This window comes from Syngnathus acus, chromosome 14 (assembly GCF_901709675.1).
Source record: "Syngnathus acus chromosome 14, fSynAcu1.2, whole genome shotgun sequence".
Taxonomy (NCBI): domain Eukaryota; kingdom Metazoa; phylum Chordata; class Actinopteri; order Syngnathiformes; family Syngnathidae; genus Syngnathus; species Syngnathus acus.
Window position 1 is genome coordinate 7525049 of NC_051099.1, and position 15299 is coordinate 7540347.

Below are 15299 nucleotides of genomic sequence, written 5' to 3' on the forward strand. Positions count from 1 at the left end.
GAAATGATCAAATTCCATTGAGTTATTAATTTATAACAAATAATGCATTTCTGTTGATCTATATTAGCAGATCAATTACATGCTCCTCCACTAGATGGCAGAACATGCTCCATCATTATTTATGTGCTGTATACTTGCTATGATATTTGTTTTTGTTTTGTGTGATGACGTGAGATTTTGTCAATGTAAAAATAGTCCTTTGGCTGCGTAAATTGTGAAACACTGACGTGGGTGATAAGCGAGCCCTGAGTGAGCCTAACAAAGAGTGAAATGCCCAGCTCATGAATATGTATTAGCTCTCAATGTTTCCGACTGAACTCCACTCGTCTGTATATTCCGCTATGTTGTAGCATGTCGGTATTATCCGCGATCGTCGCTGCCAGGATGGTGAAGCAGTAACACAAAACACTTTGTAAGTTGCACTTTTTTTTATGAATGTGAAAAGCTTCCGTGTGCACACGCCGTTGTGCTTTTGATAACGTGTGTCGATGCTCGTTTGGCGTTGCTAACGAGTAGCGATCTGATGCGTTGGCTTAGGCGCTGGTGACTTGGTTACTTTGCACTATTTATCATCTTTGTCGTCTCTAAGGGGGGTTTTAAGGTAATTGATTTGTGGTAGAACGTCAATTTCTTCATCGGGTTGTTTGCATCTCCATGAACTAGCGTCAGCCAAGCTAAATGTTTGTGTTAGCATAGCGATGCTAGCAAAGTGAAGCGTCGACAGAAGGTAAGACACACACAGGCCCTTTAAATCATTGTGTTACTTCGCAAAGTAGAGTTTATTGCCTGTTTACATCGGATAATCTTTTTATTTTTAACCAACAACGTCTAACTCTGTCATTGCACAAATAATGCAGCTCTCTGAAGAACCACTTCAGTTGTGATGTGTTTTGTCTTACCTCGCACACCCCCTGTAATTTACTACACTTCTGTCTTACATTAAAATAACCGCATTGTGTGCAAATGTAGTGTTGGATCCATCGGGCTCTAGTTTAGTGTCGATTTCATAAAAATGGCTGTACATAAAGGGGGAGACGATGTTTATAGGCAAAGGGTGCATGAAACGACAAAGGCCTGTGTTTGAGCTAGGTTGCACAGAGGGATACGGATCATTTTTAAACAAGAGCTAGATGGAAAGTTAATTGAAATGCAACGTGCATGGGCTGGATACAAGCAAGCATTCTTAAAAGGATACAGGTAAGTGGGCATTAAGAGTACAGGCCAGGCTGCAAAGAAAGTATTCAGAAAAGGACACAGACAGTGCTGAAAGGATGCATACAAGGGTACATTAAAGGATTCGGCAGATGATGCAAGCCCAATTACACGGGATGAATCACGCTCAAATGCATGGAGGGAGACGGAGAAAAGATGCAAGGCAAATGTAATAGAATTTTGCTAATTTGAATACCAAATATGTGCAACAGTTAATTTTAGAAGTGGAGGTTGTAGGAGTACATCGTATCATGTTAAATAATGCCACACCTTTGAATAGTGCTGATCTGCACAAGAGATCAATTGCTAGGTTAATATGTGTTTTTTTTAAGGCTGAATAATTTGTATTAAATAAGTCCTTCTTTTTGCAGTTCAAGAATGGCTGACAAAAAGGTAAACACTGTCACCCCAGTCAAAACTCTAACAAGGAAGGAGAAAGAAGTGCGAAAGAAAAAGGTAAGGCCTTTATAAACTGTAACTGAAAAGGAAATATTTTTAAAAATGCATTGCTAACTGATTGTGGTGATGTAGGAGCAGGAAAAGGCTGCTGTTGTTTTTGAAGAATTTTTAGCATCATTCGAGCCCAACCAAAAAAGTGGAGTGAAAACCTTTGTCCGCGGAGGCATTGTGAATCCAACAAAAGGTCAGACTCGTTACACTATTTCATTTATTTATAAATTATGATTTTTAACAGCTGCTTTTTTTTCTTGCAGATGAGGAAGCAGCAGAGGCCAACAAAAGTCGGCTTTATCGACCTGCCTCAAAGTTTGTTCCCCTATCAGACGATGGCGGACCTGAATCATCAGAGAGCAGAAAATCTGTAAGTGTGGACCCGTATCCAAAATAAACTGTTGCATTTCCTCAAAAAGAAACACTTGAGGCGGCATGCCCAATGTCTCCGATTCACAGGCTTTTAAAAGAAAGGCAGAGGAAAAGAAGAAGAGTAACTTAGAGCTCTTCAAAGAGGAACTTAAGCTGTGAGTCTACCCAAAAGTTTCTCAACTTTGCAGTTTTATTTTTACAATATCATTGTATCTTTGTTGTGAAAATTGTAGAATTCAGGAAGAACGTGAGGAGAGACACAAAAGAAAGCAAAATGAACCAGCTAGTGGAGGCGGATCCGGACTCCTGGAATCACCGTTGTTAGGAAGGCCAGGTAAGAAACTTACCGACATGATTACACAAGTCAAAATATGGTGTTAGTCCTGTATTTAGTATGCTCTGCCCAGCTAAACCTCACTGTGTTCCACAGTGTTTTATGATGACCCAACGATACCGACCACCACCAATCTATACATCAGCTGTATCAGTCCAAAGGTAGGCCTCGCAGTAGAAGACCAGGGTGTTAGCATAGCAGCTAACACAATGTGCTCTGTTGTTCCTAAGATGAATGAGGAGATACTTTGCAAAGAGTTTGGGAAGTACGGTCCTCTGGCCAGCGTGAAGATAATGTGGCCCCGCACAGATGAGGAGCGCTGCAGGACTTCCAACAGAGCCTTCGTGGCTTTCATGACACGGAAAGACGCAGAGCGAGCTTTGGCTGCGCTAGATGGTACTCCTAAAGACATGCTCTTTTCCGTTTTTATTCTCATGGCTCGGTCTCATACTATTTTCTTGGGGGGGGCTTGGGGGTTTTAGGTAAAGTGATTATGGGCTTCGAAATGAAGCTGGGATGGGGCAGACCAGCTCGGATTCCACCTCAGCCGCTCTACACTCCAGTTGGGGTGAGGGCGGCGCCGCCACCTCAGTCTGGGCTTCCTTTCAACGCTCAGCCAAGGGATCGCTTTCGAAATGACTTCACCAAACCCCTGGCCTTGTCCAAAGTAGATCTTGACAAGGTAATGTCTTGCTTCATTTTGCCTTATGCACGTGCATGATGTCTGAGCAGTGAGACCGTCGGACGCTTCATTGGGTACACCTGCACGTCTTTCAGTGGGGTGTCAGTTTAAAAAAAAAAAAAAAAAAACAATATATTTATTTACACCAATAATGCATCTTTGTTGTTCATCTGTCTTTAGCAGCCGCTTTATAGTGCTGGGCAGAATAATTAAATTATATTCCACTAGGTGGCAGTAGGTTCCTAATCAGAGTATCCTGTTCATGCTCGATGAGGGAAAGGAAACACTACCGTATGTGCAGGTGTACCTAATGTAATGGACATCTGTGATAGGCTGAGTCTGTGTTAGTTTGTCGAAGGATAAAACGGAGGGGACGCGTATTCAGTAGTCTGGAAAATAAGCCCTCACTTTGAGATAAATGTCATTTAGTGTGGACATTTAACATGCAGTCATGGAGGGTCAGACCTCTTACACTTAGCTCTCATTCCTCTTGCTTATAGTATGTATGCTATGGTTTCTCTGATTCCTGCCGTATTTCATCTGTACAAATACTCACCTTTGTCATATTTTCACTATTTGGTTTGACTTCACAAACAGACTCTGTCCGAAGCCGTAGTCAAAGTGGTTATCCCGACCGAAAGGTACACACACTCTTCCTCCTATGACTGACCAGCTGTTAGAACACAAGTGATAGGACAGAGGCAGGTGCTCTAACATATTTATTAAGATAAAGCTTTTACCCCCACAAAAAAAAACAACAACAGAGTAATCTTCACTCAGCAAACAAAGATCAGTAGGCCTGTTATTTAGTGCAGTTTTTCTTGATAGTTCAAAAAAGCCATGCTCTGATTAATTGCTAGGTGCTTCCTCGGCCACTATATGAGAAACTGAAGTATATGTATTTTCTCACCTCTTGGCTTTCTAAAATCGTATGTCCTTACAAGGCGCTTTCATACTAGGAGTAATTGAAGTTGGTGACATTACCAGTAAAATGGTAGCAGAACATAGCAAACCTGTGCAATCAAATAATATGAATTATTTGCTTGGAATCGAAGCCATAGAAGAATATTGATAATAAAGAATGAAGTCTGTCTAGTCCAACTCATGAGATGTTCATCTCCCATATAATATCACTTAAAGTAGTGAAATGTGCATATAAAAAACATTCTGTTTTCTACAGTGAGCCTTATTCTTATTTCACATCCAATTTGTGGCCTTTTTTAACTAATCATCATATGGACAAGGTATAAGATCTGCAATTGGTAGTCATAAAAAGTCAACCAGCCAAATCCGAACGAGTGTTTTTGTTTCTGAGGAATCCTTTTTACCTCTTTGACTGAGCCAATGTCTGTCCTGGGTGCCGTGGAGGGCAGTGACTGTGCACTTTAGTGAAAACAGGGTGTCCTTTTCGACGGGCAAATATTTACGCTCCACAGTTTCAAACGGTAAATGCTTTGACAAGCGCCGACGCTGTTAAGAGCAAAGAGCCAGCCTGCAGTTTGCACGGCTCACTAGCTCAGTGTAAAGAGGTATTAAGAGATCTTTCCTCCCCGCCAGAACCCAGAGAGAAAATTGAAGGTTTGCTGTCAATAAATCACTTTCTGTTTCCCTCCCCCATAGAAATTTATTGTTCCTCATCCATCGAATGATAGAGTTTGTGGTGCGTGAAGGTCCTTTGTTTGAAGCCATGATAATGAACAAAGAAAAAAACAACTCGGACTACAGGTACAAAAAAATGCCGTGTGTGTGTGTCCTAACTATTAAGCCCGTGAGGTCACTAACTTTGATTTTCTTTCGGCTCAGGTTCCTTTTTGACAACAAGAGTCAAAATCACGTTTACTATCGCTGGAAACTATTCTCCATCCTGCAGGTAATTTATGTACATTTTCTTAAAATAGTGTTCTGCTAGAGAACTGTTATTTCACACAAAAAAATGGTTTTGGTGCCTGGGGTTCGAATCCCTCCTAGCAATTTTGTGTGGGGTTTGGATGTTTGGGACAGTTTAGCATTTTACCTTCGCATCCTTAGGGAGAGTCCCTGACCAAATGGAGGACCACAGATTTCCGTATGTTCCGAGGCGGCTCCCTTTGGAGGCCTCCCATCCTCAACAGCTACTTGGACAGAGATGAGGAAAAGGATGAAGGGGAGGAGGTCGTGTCTCCGGAGGAGGAGGTGAAGAAGGGACAGCTCCGAGCCGAGTGAGTACACCAAACGGGCAAAATGCTAAAATGGGTTAATCACCCAGCCTGAAGTGTTAACAAGACAAAACATGCAGGCACAGACAGAGGCTGGAGGTGTTGCTTCAGGAGCTCACTCCCAGCAAAGGAGACATCGCCGGCGCTATGTTCTTTTGTCTTGAACGAGCCGACGCAGCGGAAGAAGTCGTGGGACACGTCACGGAATCGTTTTCTTCGGCTCAGACTTCCCTACAGAAGAAGGTGAGTTTTCTTTTTTCTTTTTTTTCTCCAAATGTTTTTATTTTGAACACACATAGCTGGTACAATGAACTGTTTAGAGAAACTGTCATGCATGCATACAACAAAGTTATGGGGGAAGTCTGTTCATGGTATTTTTAGCATGATTTCCCATCAACAACTTAACCTCACTACTTTTTTTTGCTCTTCTAGATTGCCAGCTTATATCTAGTATCAGATATTTTATACAACTCCAGTGCCAAAGTAGCAGGGGCATCATATTACCGGAAACAGTAAGAGACACCTTTTATTTATCCTTTTATACACAGTGGTCTTGATGTTTTCCTGTTATGTATAACTACGATTTTGATGATTGTTTTTTTTTAGTTTTGAATCAAAGCTGTCGCAGATATTTGGAGTGCTTCACGAAGCGTACAAAAACATACAAGCCAGGCTGCAAGCTGAACAGTTTAAGGTAACTGTGTCTTGGACGGATGAGGATGTTTTTGGGGGGGGAAAAAAAAGTTTAAAACATTTTGTCTGCTGTCTGTGTTGCCCGCAGCAAAAGGTCACGAGTTGTTTTCGAGCTTGGGAAGACTGGGCCATATACCCCCAGCCTTATCTTATCCACCTCCAAAATATCTTCCTGGGCTTTGCCAAAGTTGGCCAAGAGTTGACAGAAGTGGCAGATGTGAGTGGAAAAGGTCCTTTTCCTTTGATCAGTCTTCTATGCGGTATTCAAATAACTGATGTTCCTCTTTTAGGAAGCTTCCTTCAAACTTGACGGCCTGCCGATAGACGGCGCTCCCATAGACGGGCTGCCTTTAAGCAAAGGGCCAGCGGATGACCTGGACGGCTGCCCTATCGGCTGGGACTCCCTGGACGGCGTTCCTGTCGATGACATAGACGGCGTTCCCTTGGGAAGTGCCATGGACGACATTGACGGAATGCCACGTGAGTAGAGCGCGGCTGTTATGTATGCATGGCGCGTGTGTCCAAGAGTGACAGCGTTCTGACATAGTTCAACTTTGTCCTCAGTGGATGACAAGGTGGCCCTTCCCAGAGGGCCATTGTCCAAGTGGGAGAAGCCGGCCGATGACGAGACTTTGTCACAAGGTAACACGGCTCACAAATGTCCTCTGCAGAGCACTGTATGTAACGTTCTCCGTTTTTCTTCAGCCTTGCCCAAGTCCAAGTGGAGCATTGCGTCAAGCAAGGACAATGAAGTGAATGTAAGGTAAGGGCCTCTGTGGTTGTTTTGCCTTCGTCCACACATTTCAGAAGCATTCAGTGTCAACATGGTTTCTTTGTTTTGCTGTGAAACAGTGTCAAGCCGCTGGATGGAGGCAACTCTGAGAGTGACAGCAGCGATGACTTGAGCAGTTCTCCCAAACATGACAGCGCACATTTCCCGAGCTCACTCAGAGGTTTTCCAATGTCTGAGAGCCAAAGAAAAAAGCTGAGAGAGCTGGAAGTAAGTGAACTTTCTGAAATTGTCAGTAGTCTGTCAAATTGAATGTACATATGTCGTTTCAAAATGAAAAAAAATAATTTTAACATTATCCTTGTAACCCAGTTAAAGGTTATGAAATTCCAAGATGAGCTAGAAAGTGGCAAGAGGCAGAGGAAGTCCGGCATGAGCATCCAACAGCACGTGGAACATTACAGGAACAAACTGCTGCAAAAGGTATTTGGAACACAAAGGCGCTCTTTGAGGAAGAAAAGCAATTGCTCAGTAAGATAAATAATTCTTTAATGGCAAATTTTGTATTGGCAACACTGACATCTGAGTACAATTAGAGGCGCACAAAAACAATGTCGCTCAGTGGGTGGAACACGGTTTTAATCTGGTTTCACAATGAACGTATTACTGGTCCCAAAGAACCTGCTAGCTCATAAAAATGTGATTGTGTCAGTTTTTAAATTGAACCCCCCCCCCCCCATCTCCTGTAGGAATTTGAAAAGGATGATGAGAAACCTGAAAGCTCAACATCCAAATCAAAAGAGAGGCCGACAGAGGAGAAAAAGGACAAAAAGAAGAGCAAAAAAAGTGAAAATGGAGACAGGCAACGGAGTCGAGATTCTGACAGGCGCAGCCGAAAATCAAATAGCATTTCTCCTTTAAAGTAAGTGCCACGTGACAAAGAATACACCAATTACGATGACTATTCTCAAAAGTGACCCTGTCTCCCCACCACCCCCTTCCAGGTGTCCCAGACAGTCCAAACGGTCCCGATCTCCATCTCCAGAGTGGAGGGGGCGGCGATCTCGGTCCCGGTCACAGTCCCCACATCGTTCCCACAAGAAGACAAAAAAGAGTAAACATTGACTCTGGCTGCCAGGCCTGCAACGGTAAGCAGGTGTCCACCACTCACAGCGCTCCGTCGTCTTGGTCCCAAACAACACCTCCCTCGTTCCCGCAAGATTCTGCTCTCTTTTGTATCATATTTGGACACTAATTATATTTTTGTTTTACGTTTGTTTATAAAATAATTTCAAATGTGCGATGCTCAAACATTAAAATCACTTTTAGTGATTATATGAATTTGCGAGTGATGCTTCCTCACAGAGGCGCAGGGCAAAAGTATAGGTATTAACTCTGCTTGAAATATTAAACATTTTTATTGAGGACACCAATAGAGTGTTAAGTTGCTTACAAAAGCAATAAGTGTGCAATGGTACATTGTACATCTGCAGTCCTAATCTATTGAAATGTATCAAACGTAGAGCCATTAGTGTTTCGGAAAAGTACATGTACAGTACAAAGTATGATACGTGACCCCACTCAATCATAAACGTACAGATTTGCTGTATCTAAAATGTTGCTATGATCAGCAAAGGAAATGTCGAGAATCTGAAACATTTTAAAAAAATAAAGAAAACAAACACAAAATTAGGCACATTTACAGAAAAATATTTCAAGACTCGTTGAAATGTGGAGACAGTGTCTTGCAACAGTTAGGAAATAACCGCTGAGAAATGCGACAGCACAAGAAGCTAACCACATATTCCATATTAATGAACGCGTCTGCTGAAACCACAGAACGGTAACGTTGGCAATTAGAGCTTTTAGAAACGTCAAACTAATCACAGTTGCTTGGTATTTAAGATGAAAAGTAACGCTGTGATGCAGCTGTCAAGCTCGGAGATAAAACAATTATATATCTGTGTGAGTTACAAATAAGTCTCATGGAGCTCAATATTTCTTCACATTAATGAAAACCTTGATGGCTCCAGTGAAGTCAGCAGAGAGTAGAACCTCTGTGTGATCCGTCTTGAGGGCACCTGCAACAGAATTTTCCTCAGCACAACGAACAACACTCGAGATTTTGTTTCCATTGAAGCACAGCCGATACCTGAGGGAATCGTTTCCGATTCATTAGAGTCAACGCTCTTGCAATCGGCGTCTGTTTTCTCTGCACCGGTCTCTTGTGGCACTATGAGGCCTGGGTGCGGTGCAAAAATGGCTGATGTGACGACAGCGTTGTGTGCTGCGGGAAAAAAAAAAACATACACGCGTTGGGCAGGTGCCTGCATTACATTGCACAGCGGCAGTTACCTTTAATCCCTTCCCAGAAGTCATTGCGATCTCTTCGCACTGATGTGAATTTGCTGAGGTCGTGGTAAGTGCTCCAGATGTACACGTATTTGTCCTCTGAGCCACTGACGATGAAAGAGTAGTCGTGGCTGCGGGAACACACTTGTGTTAAAAATCCATTTGGCTTTAAGGCTAAATGGCTAATTGAGCATAGCCTAGAGTCGCTCGATGCATAAATCTAATAATTAGCATCTCTGGTGAGTGATCTATTTTATTTAACAAGGCAACAAACGTGATTTTAATGAACATTGTGGAGAGGTTTATTACTTTGTGGTTATTAATGTTGCTCCTCACCTGAAACTGGCCTTAATCTGACTGCTGCTGTTGACGTAACCCTTGTACTTCATGGATAGAGACAAGTCCCTCAAGTCGTAAAGGCGGATGCGGGAATCATTTGAGGTCACCAAAATCTATGAGAGAAGAGATACAATGTCTTGATGGAGCCAATATGCTAAAAAGTTGAAATTTCCCCAAAGTAGTGACGAGTCCCATTTAGATTATTTTGTTACCTTATTCTCTCCAGGTAATGGTTCAATACCAGTGATTTTTCGCCCAACTTTGTTCCTGCCTCTGGTGGACCGTACATGTATTTGGGTATGATATTTCAGACGCTGTCGAATGGGGGAAAAAATATATATATATTTCAAGTTTCCATGGCAACCAGACATCTTTCTTAAAAGCTCATTGCCTGACATGGTTCCGGGAATGAACACAAATGACCTCCTTCATGTGGATGCTCAACCCCTTAAAATCCTCATCTTGATTGGCCTCACAGCAGCCTTTGACACAAGCTACACATTCCATTCTCATTTCCCAACAACAAACCTGCTTCCTCATCACTCTGTGCCCTGGTTCAGTCTTAACTCATTAACCAGGAGCAATTCATCCATGTCAATAACCGCAGCGCTTTCACAAGGTGTCCCCCAGAGTTCTGTGCTTGGGCCTTCTCCTTTTCACTGATAAACTAAAATACAACTCTAGATTAAAGAAACAAACTGAAAAGAAAGCAAAGGTACCTCTGTGTCATAGAAGATGCATCTTCCGTCATAGGTGCCGATGACAGCGTATTTCCCATTTTGACAGAAGTTTGCAGCGGTGATGAGGCGCGTTTGTCCGTCCACCTCATTCCACAGCGCCACCTTCTTGTCCGGAATGTTCCACAATCGTAGCTTCCCATCCAGAGAGCCACTTAAAAAGTATCTGTCGTCCTGGGAAGAAACAAAACTGTAGCGATTAATAATCTGGTATTTGTGTGAAGTGGGAGACTTTTTGAGAGATGTTATCAAGTTACCCTGGGATGGAATGTGATTGCTGTGACAAAATCAATGTGCTGAAAGCAGCAGAGACACTCTCTCCTGGATATGTGCCACAGTCGGACTGTTTTGTCCATGGATGACGAAAGCAGGAAGAAGTTCTACGGTAACGTAGCAAATGCATCGTATGAGGCAAGACGGCATTTGAATGGAAGATGAATTGAAAGCTGAGGAGATGGTCACCTTTGACCAAGACAAATCCAAAAGATCTGCTGTATGGCCTTTGTACTTGCAGAAGGGGGCTTGGCGAAAAGGGGCGTTCCTGTCTTCTGTATCTGGGTCCTCTGGAGCACAACTTGCCTGAAACACAAGGACGATAAGATTTTATTTTTTCCCCTCCATCAGAATATTTGGGAATTTACTCACCCCGGGATCAGTGTCAGATTTGGAGGAACACAAGCTTTCCTGAGAGGGAGAAGGTGACACTCGACCTGGGAAGCAAGCATAAACCAACACGTCAACGACTCATTGAAGTCTTGTCACGGACATCAGGGGACTTTTGGGGGATACCTTCTGTGTTGTATTTCAATCTCATGTTATTGAAATAGTCAAAGGCGGTCTTTAGGACCCAGATGCGAACTACGTTATCTTGGCCAGCAGTAGCCAGCAGCCTGCCACAGTGTGAGAACTTCATTGTCCACACAGCCCCCTTGGAACAAGGAACAAAAATCCTGCTATCAGACTCCGTTCCTTTCAAATATCAGAGGAGGAAAGAGCAATTTGTCCTACCATGTGCTCGCCACTCAAATCCTGGACAACCTTGATTTGATCAAAGTCAAACGGACCCTTAAAGCTGTGCGCTGCCTTAAACTTGGCAGGCCTGGTGTAGGGCATCCCCTCGTCATCACTGGAGGACGGGTCGTCTTGATCTGTGTGGAAAACTAACACAAGAAAAATGTTTAGCGTTTATGTAACCAAATTTATTAATTTCTTTTATTACCTTCATCGCGAACACTTTTCACTTTGTTCACCGCCTTCTCTCCGTATTCCTCAGCAAGATGCTTGGCCTTTTTCACTGACTTGCCCAGGAATTTTTTAAACTGAGTTCTGGAAATAAAGACAGATTCAGAAGAACATAAAGATAAAGATGAATGTGACAGAAAGAGCATTACAGTTGAGGATGAAATAAGATGCAGCTCCTTACGTTCTCTGTTTCAGTTTTCCCCCATCTGTGTCTGCCAGTGGAGCCTGGGACTTTTCATCATCATCTGACTGTGCTTCATCATTCCTGGAATTGGAAATAAGAAGCAACTTCCCCTTACGACATGTTGCCTTGTTTTTCACTGGAGATAATAATTTTCCAAATCAAGCACAGTCATACATTTGACTATCCACTTACGTGATATACTCTTTGGTCCTCCTCATAATGTGCAAAGTTAGGGGATTAATCCCCGCAGGAAGTTTCTCCTCTGCCTGGATTAGCGGGATCTCTTCCCCAGTGTCTAGGTTCTTGATCATCACACTGGCCAGGATTTCCTGTTTTAACATTCGGTACGGTCCATTGAATGTTGGTGGAAGGAATGTGCAACAACAACATTGATGTGGCTTAAACCCAAGAAAAATAAAGGCCCCCCCAAGACGAAACCAAACAGGCAAGGACCTACCTCGTCAGTGAGTTCTCGACCGGAGTTGGAGCGTGGACGCTGAGGGCCTGGAACTTGTCCCTCACCCTGACCGGAGGCTTCCTCATCCTCATTCTCCTAAAATCCACAAAATGGGCATCCGTTGTCAAGAGTGCAGTGAAGACCAAACACACCATGTACAGTGTGTGATATTTTAAACACTGACCTGTGCGGTCACCACCTTGTCCCCACTGGTGGCACTGGCCAGATCCAAGGAGTGCTGCAACTCTCTGGTTAAACTTCTCACGGTGCTACTCGGAGACACCAGACCAGAGGGTTCCAGAGTCTCGCTGCTGACTTGACCCACTGCAGAGACTACAGTGTGTATATATATATATATATATTTGAGGGAATGTCATTTGGTAATTATTAAAAGTAAGCTGGCATCTACTGTTTTAAGAAATCAAATGTGGGCCCTTGAGCACAAACATTTGCCCTCACCAACTACATTTTTCACCAAACCATTTCTTATTGTGATGACAAAGGTCTGCCCATCTATGATTAACCTGGAACACTGCTGACTTGTTATTCATTTACTTACATTTTGCATAAGTCAGCAATAAGTAAACAAGCCTCGGACCATTGTGTTGCCTTAAAGGCTGCAATGAAATACAAACATCAAGCACTCAAAACACTGAGAAACTGAGACATATTAATGTAATCAGTCAGTAGGTGGCTAAGACACAAAGTCCTTCTGAATTTGATTTCGTCTATTGGTCAATTTGTGTAAATTCTTTGAAGACGGTCCTTTACTGTTACAACCAATACTTAAGTGTTGCTTTGACGGCCAATTTATTGTACAGTATCTTTAAATGCACGTTTACCTTCAAGCACACTGGGCCTGAGACACTCCTGAGACTTCTTGGAAGGGAGACGCTGCATCGCAGGTGGAGGGGGTCTTGGTGGAGGAGCTCCGCTAGGAGGGCGTGGCCGTGATGGCGGAGGCTTCTTGGTGCTGGCTACAATATCGGGTTCTACCGTGAACTGCCGTGGTGGTTTTGTAGGCCCTGATGTGTCCATGGAGTCCACTGAACTGTCTGCGAATGAAACCTGCTCTAAAATGTCAGCGGACCTGGGTTCCTGCTCCCCTTCAGCGACCACGAGCATCCCATCGGTATGACTCTGTCCTATTGTGCTGGTGATGTCTGGGGGCTGAACACCTTCCCGCGTTGCACCTGAAGGTCCTGGGAGGTCTAAGGAATCGGGGGCAGGCAGAGAATACGCTCCGTTTGTGGCAGAGGATTCCGGTTGCTCCTCTGGTCTCTCGATAGGATTCGAGTCATCAGCTGCAATTGATGCCTCTGCAGGAACTTCTGATACTTTACTCTCTTCCTTTGACTCAGCTTCCGCAGTCACATCAACATGTAGTTGCTTGAAAAGTTCTGCGACGGCACCATTTTCCTTCTGACTCTCTTCAATGATGCTATCAATGATCTGCAAGATAGAGAAAAAAAGTCCATAGCACCAATTTATTTCTAGATGAAGTGATGCTGAGTCACCAGTAACAATCTGGGTGGAAAAAGTACTACTGTCAAAACTTTTGTGTCATCAAATTTTTCAGGTTATTAAAATCCTCTCCAAAGCACACAGTAATATGATAAGACACATCCACCCCACTTAGCTCTTGCCTAATGTGTGTGAGTGTGTTATTGAACAATAAAATAGAAAACCACACATGTAAGGAATCATCTTGAGTAGTCCCAGAGGCAGCCGCTCCGCAGCTCTCATCTTCATCGGATCTATGCGAGAGCTGTTCATAATGAAAATATTTTGTGAAATGAAACAAATATAATCATAGTTGTTTGTCACACAAGTCTAAATGGAAAGTAACTACTGCTTAGTAAACTATTTATACCATGAAGGCACATTATTGAGATACAATGAAAACGGTCAACTTTAAGAAACATACCTTAGGTGATGGAATAACAAACTTTGCAGGAGACCTACAAGACAGAAACGTCGTTAAAGATAATTAGTCATCAAACTAATGGTTATTACACGCCTCCAGAATATCAGATGATGCACGGGATTTCCATTTAAATGGGAAATATTTTTCAGTAAAACTGAAAGCATACAGTAATGCAAAAAGACAACGTTCTTAAAAGATTGATGTTTGAAGCTCGACAGAACACAGAGCAAAAGTGATGTTTTAGCTATCAGTACATAAAAGGTGTTTTCTTACACTTGGGGAGATGGGCTGAAATGCACGTCCTCTGCAGCATCGTAGAACTCGTCCGTGTCACTCGTGTCTGACGCCATGCTAACATGAAATGATCTCTCCATTGAGCTAGCCAGTTTAAACACCAGAAAGCTGCTAACTAAAAGAACAACATGCGATCGAGTTAACCGAGATGCGGCCTCTGTCTGTTTTGTTTCTTTCGCATAGTAACGCTCACACGAAAAGGGCTTGGTCTTGACTTGTTCGGAAAACACTTTTCTGTCAACGTCAGAGCATTACGTTACACTGATCGCAACTAGAGCTACATCATAGCGTCATGCTGCAAGTCTACTATTATATTGAACCAAACTGCCACTTGTATACAAGAAGCCTGATATCATTGACTTATTTGCAATCAGAATATCTTCCGAGATGAAAAATTGCGTCTTTGCGTCATTACCTAGCTGGTGTCTCGGAGGCAGACAGCCTTATAAACAAACCCATTTCTTAAAAAAAGACACACACAAAAAAAGTCAGCCAGTACGAAGGGAGGGGCATGGGTCTTCTTTCTTGGTTAATAGATCGCCACCTACTGTATCGGAGTGGTGGTGTTGCGATCCCACCTTGAGCTATTAAAATCTCTGTAAGGTGAAAATAAATCAAATATTGGAAGACCACAGAGAAGAATGCAGTCTAACAACCCTCTCCAATGAAAATGAGTAAATTAAATGTGCCTCAAACTTGTGAAAAATCAAGCCAGTCTCAAGAAACATTTACACATTTATTCTTGGGAATCGTCTTCTTTTTAACTCAAATTAAAGATAAAAAGAAATTACTTGCCTTGAAAATAAATAATATAAATTGAAAAATAGTATGGCTCAAAAAAACCAAAATAGTCCAACCCTAATAGGAAGAAATCACTGAATATTACTTTCTTCTCACTTATTTGTGTGGAAATTCAATTACTCCAAAGTGTTATGTTACTGCATGAACTGTAGGTTAAGGATAAGATTTGTTTTTATTATTTCCACATAGATGAGAATGTCTCATGAGAAACACTGAATTTAGTAACGGAAGTTTTGAGCCAATAAGAAAAGATTGCCATACTATTCTAGCAATGAAAAGTTTGGATGGTCGTGGTTTA

General features: G+C 42.6%; 2 protein-coding genes across 6 annotated transcripts; one reads left to right on the plus strand and one right to left on the minus strand.

Annotated features, from left to right (window-relative positions):
• The first annotated feature begins 259 nt into the window (after window positions 1-259).
• zgc:163098 (uncharacterized protein LOC100037380 homolog) lies at window positions 260-12774 on the plus strand. 3 transcript variants are annotated; one of them, XM_037270364.1, is made up of 25 exons: window positions 260-412; window positions 1584-1668; window positions 1744-1855; window positions 1926-2032; window positions 2122-2189; window positions 2268-2368; window positions 2465-2529; window positions 2599-2764; window positions 2851-3050; window positions 3648-3691; window positions 4671-4775; window positions 4854-4920; window positions 5079-5248; window positions 5326-5488; window positions 5678-5757; window positions 5852-5939; window positions 6027-6155; window positions 6229-6418; window positions 6503-6580; window positions 6644-6701; window positions 6791-6938; window positions 7041-7151; window positions 7418-7590; window positions 7673-7816; window positions 11534-12774. In XM_037270364.1, the coding sequence occupies exons 2-24, from the start codon at window positions 1591-1593 to the stop codon at window positions 7791-7793; spliced, it is 2622 nt and encodes an 873-aa protein (XP_037126259.1). In that variant the 5' UTR covers window positions 260-412; window positions 1584-1590; the 3' UTR covers window positions 7794-7816; window positions 11534-12774. The 3 variants fall into 3 exon arrangements, with proteins under 3 accessions (XP_037126259.1, XP_037126258.1, XP_037126261.1); XM_037270363.1 differs by lacking the exon at window positions 11534-12774 and having other exon boundaries at window positions 7673-8005; XM_037270366.1 differs by lacking the exons at window positions 260-412; window positions 11534-12774 and adding an exon at window positions 487-727 and having other exon boundaries at window positions 7673-8005.
• On the minus strand, window positions 8068-14714 carry wdr44 (WD repeat domain 44). 3 transcript variants are annotated; one of them, XM_037270355.1, is made up of 21 exons: window positions 14616-14714; window positions 14180-14315; window positions 13907-13940; window positions 13673-13747; window positions 12822-13431; window positions 12164-12312; window positions 11980-12075; window positions 11715-11851; window positions 11520-11603; window positions 11316-11422; window positions 11105-11256; window positions 10886-11024; window positions 10742-10806; window positions 10559-10675; window positions 10354-10476; window positions 10079-10270; window positions 9572-9673; window positions 9357-9472; window positions 9024-9151; window positions 8821-8955; window positions 8068-8749 (listed from the first exon to the last, which is right to left on the minus strand). In XM_037270355.1, the coding sequence occupies exons 2-21, from the start codon at window positions 14278-14280 to the stop codon at window positions 8661-8663; spliced, it is 2751 nt and encodes a 916-aa protein (XP_037126250.1). In that variant the 5' UTR covers window positions 14281-14315; window positions 14616-14714; the 3' UTR covers window positions 8068-8660. The 3 variants fall into 3 exon arrangements, with proteins under 3 accessions (XP_037126250.1, XP_037126252.1, XP_037126253.1); XM_037270357.1 differs by lacking the exon at window positions 14616-14714 and adding an exon at window positions 14394-14609; XM_037270358.1 differs by lacking the exon at window positions 13673-13747.
• Window positions 14715-15299: the final 585 nt, after the last annotated feature.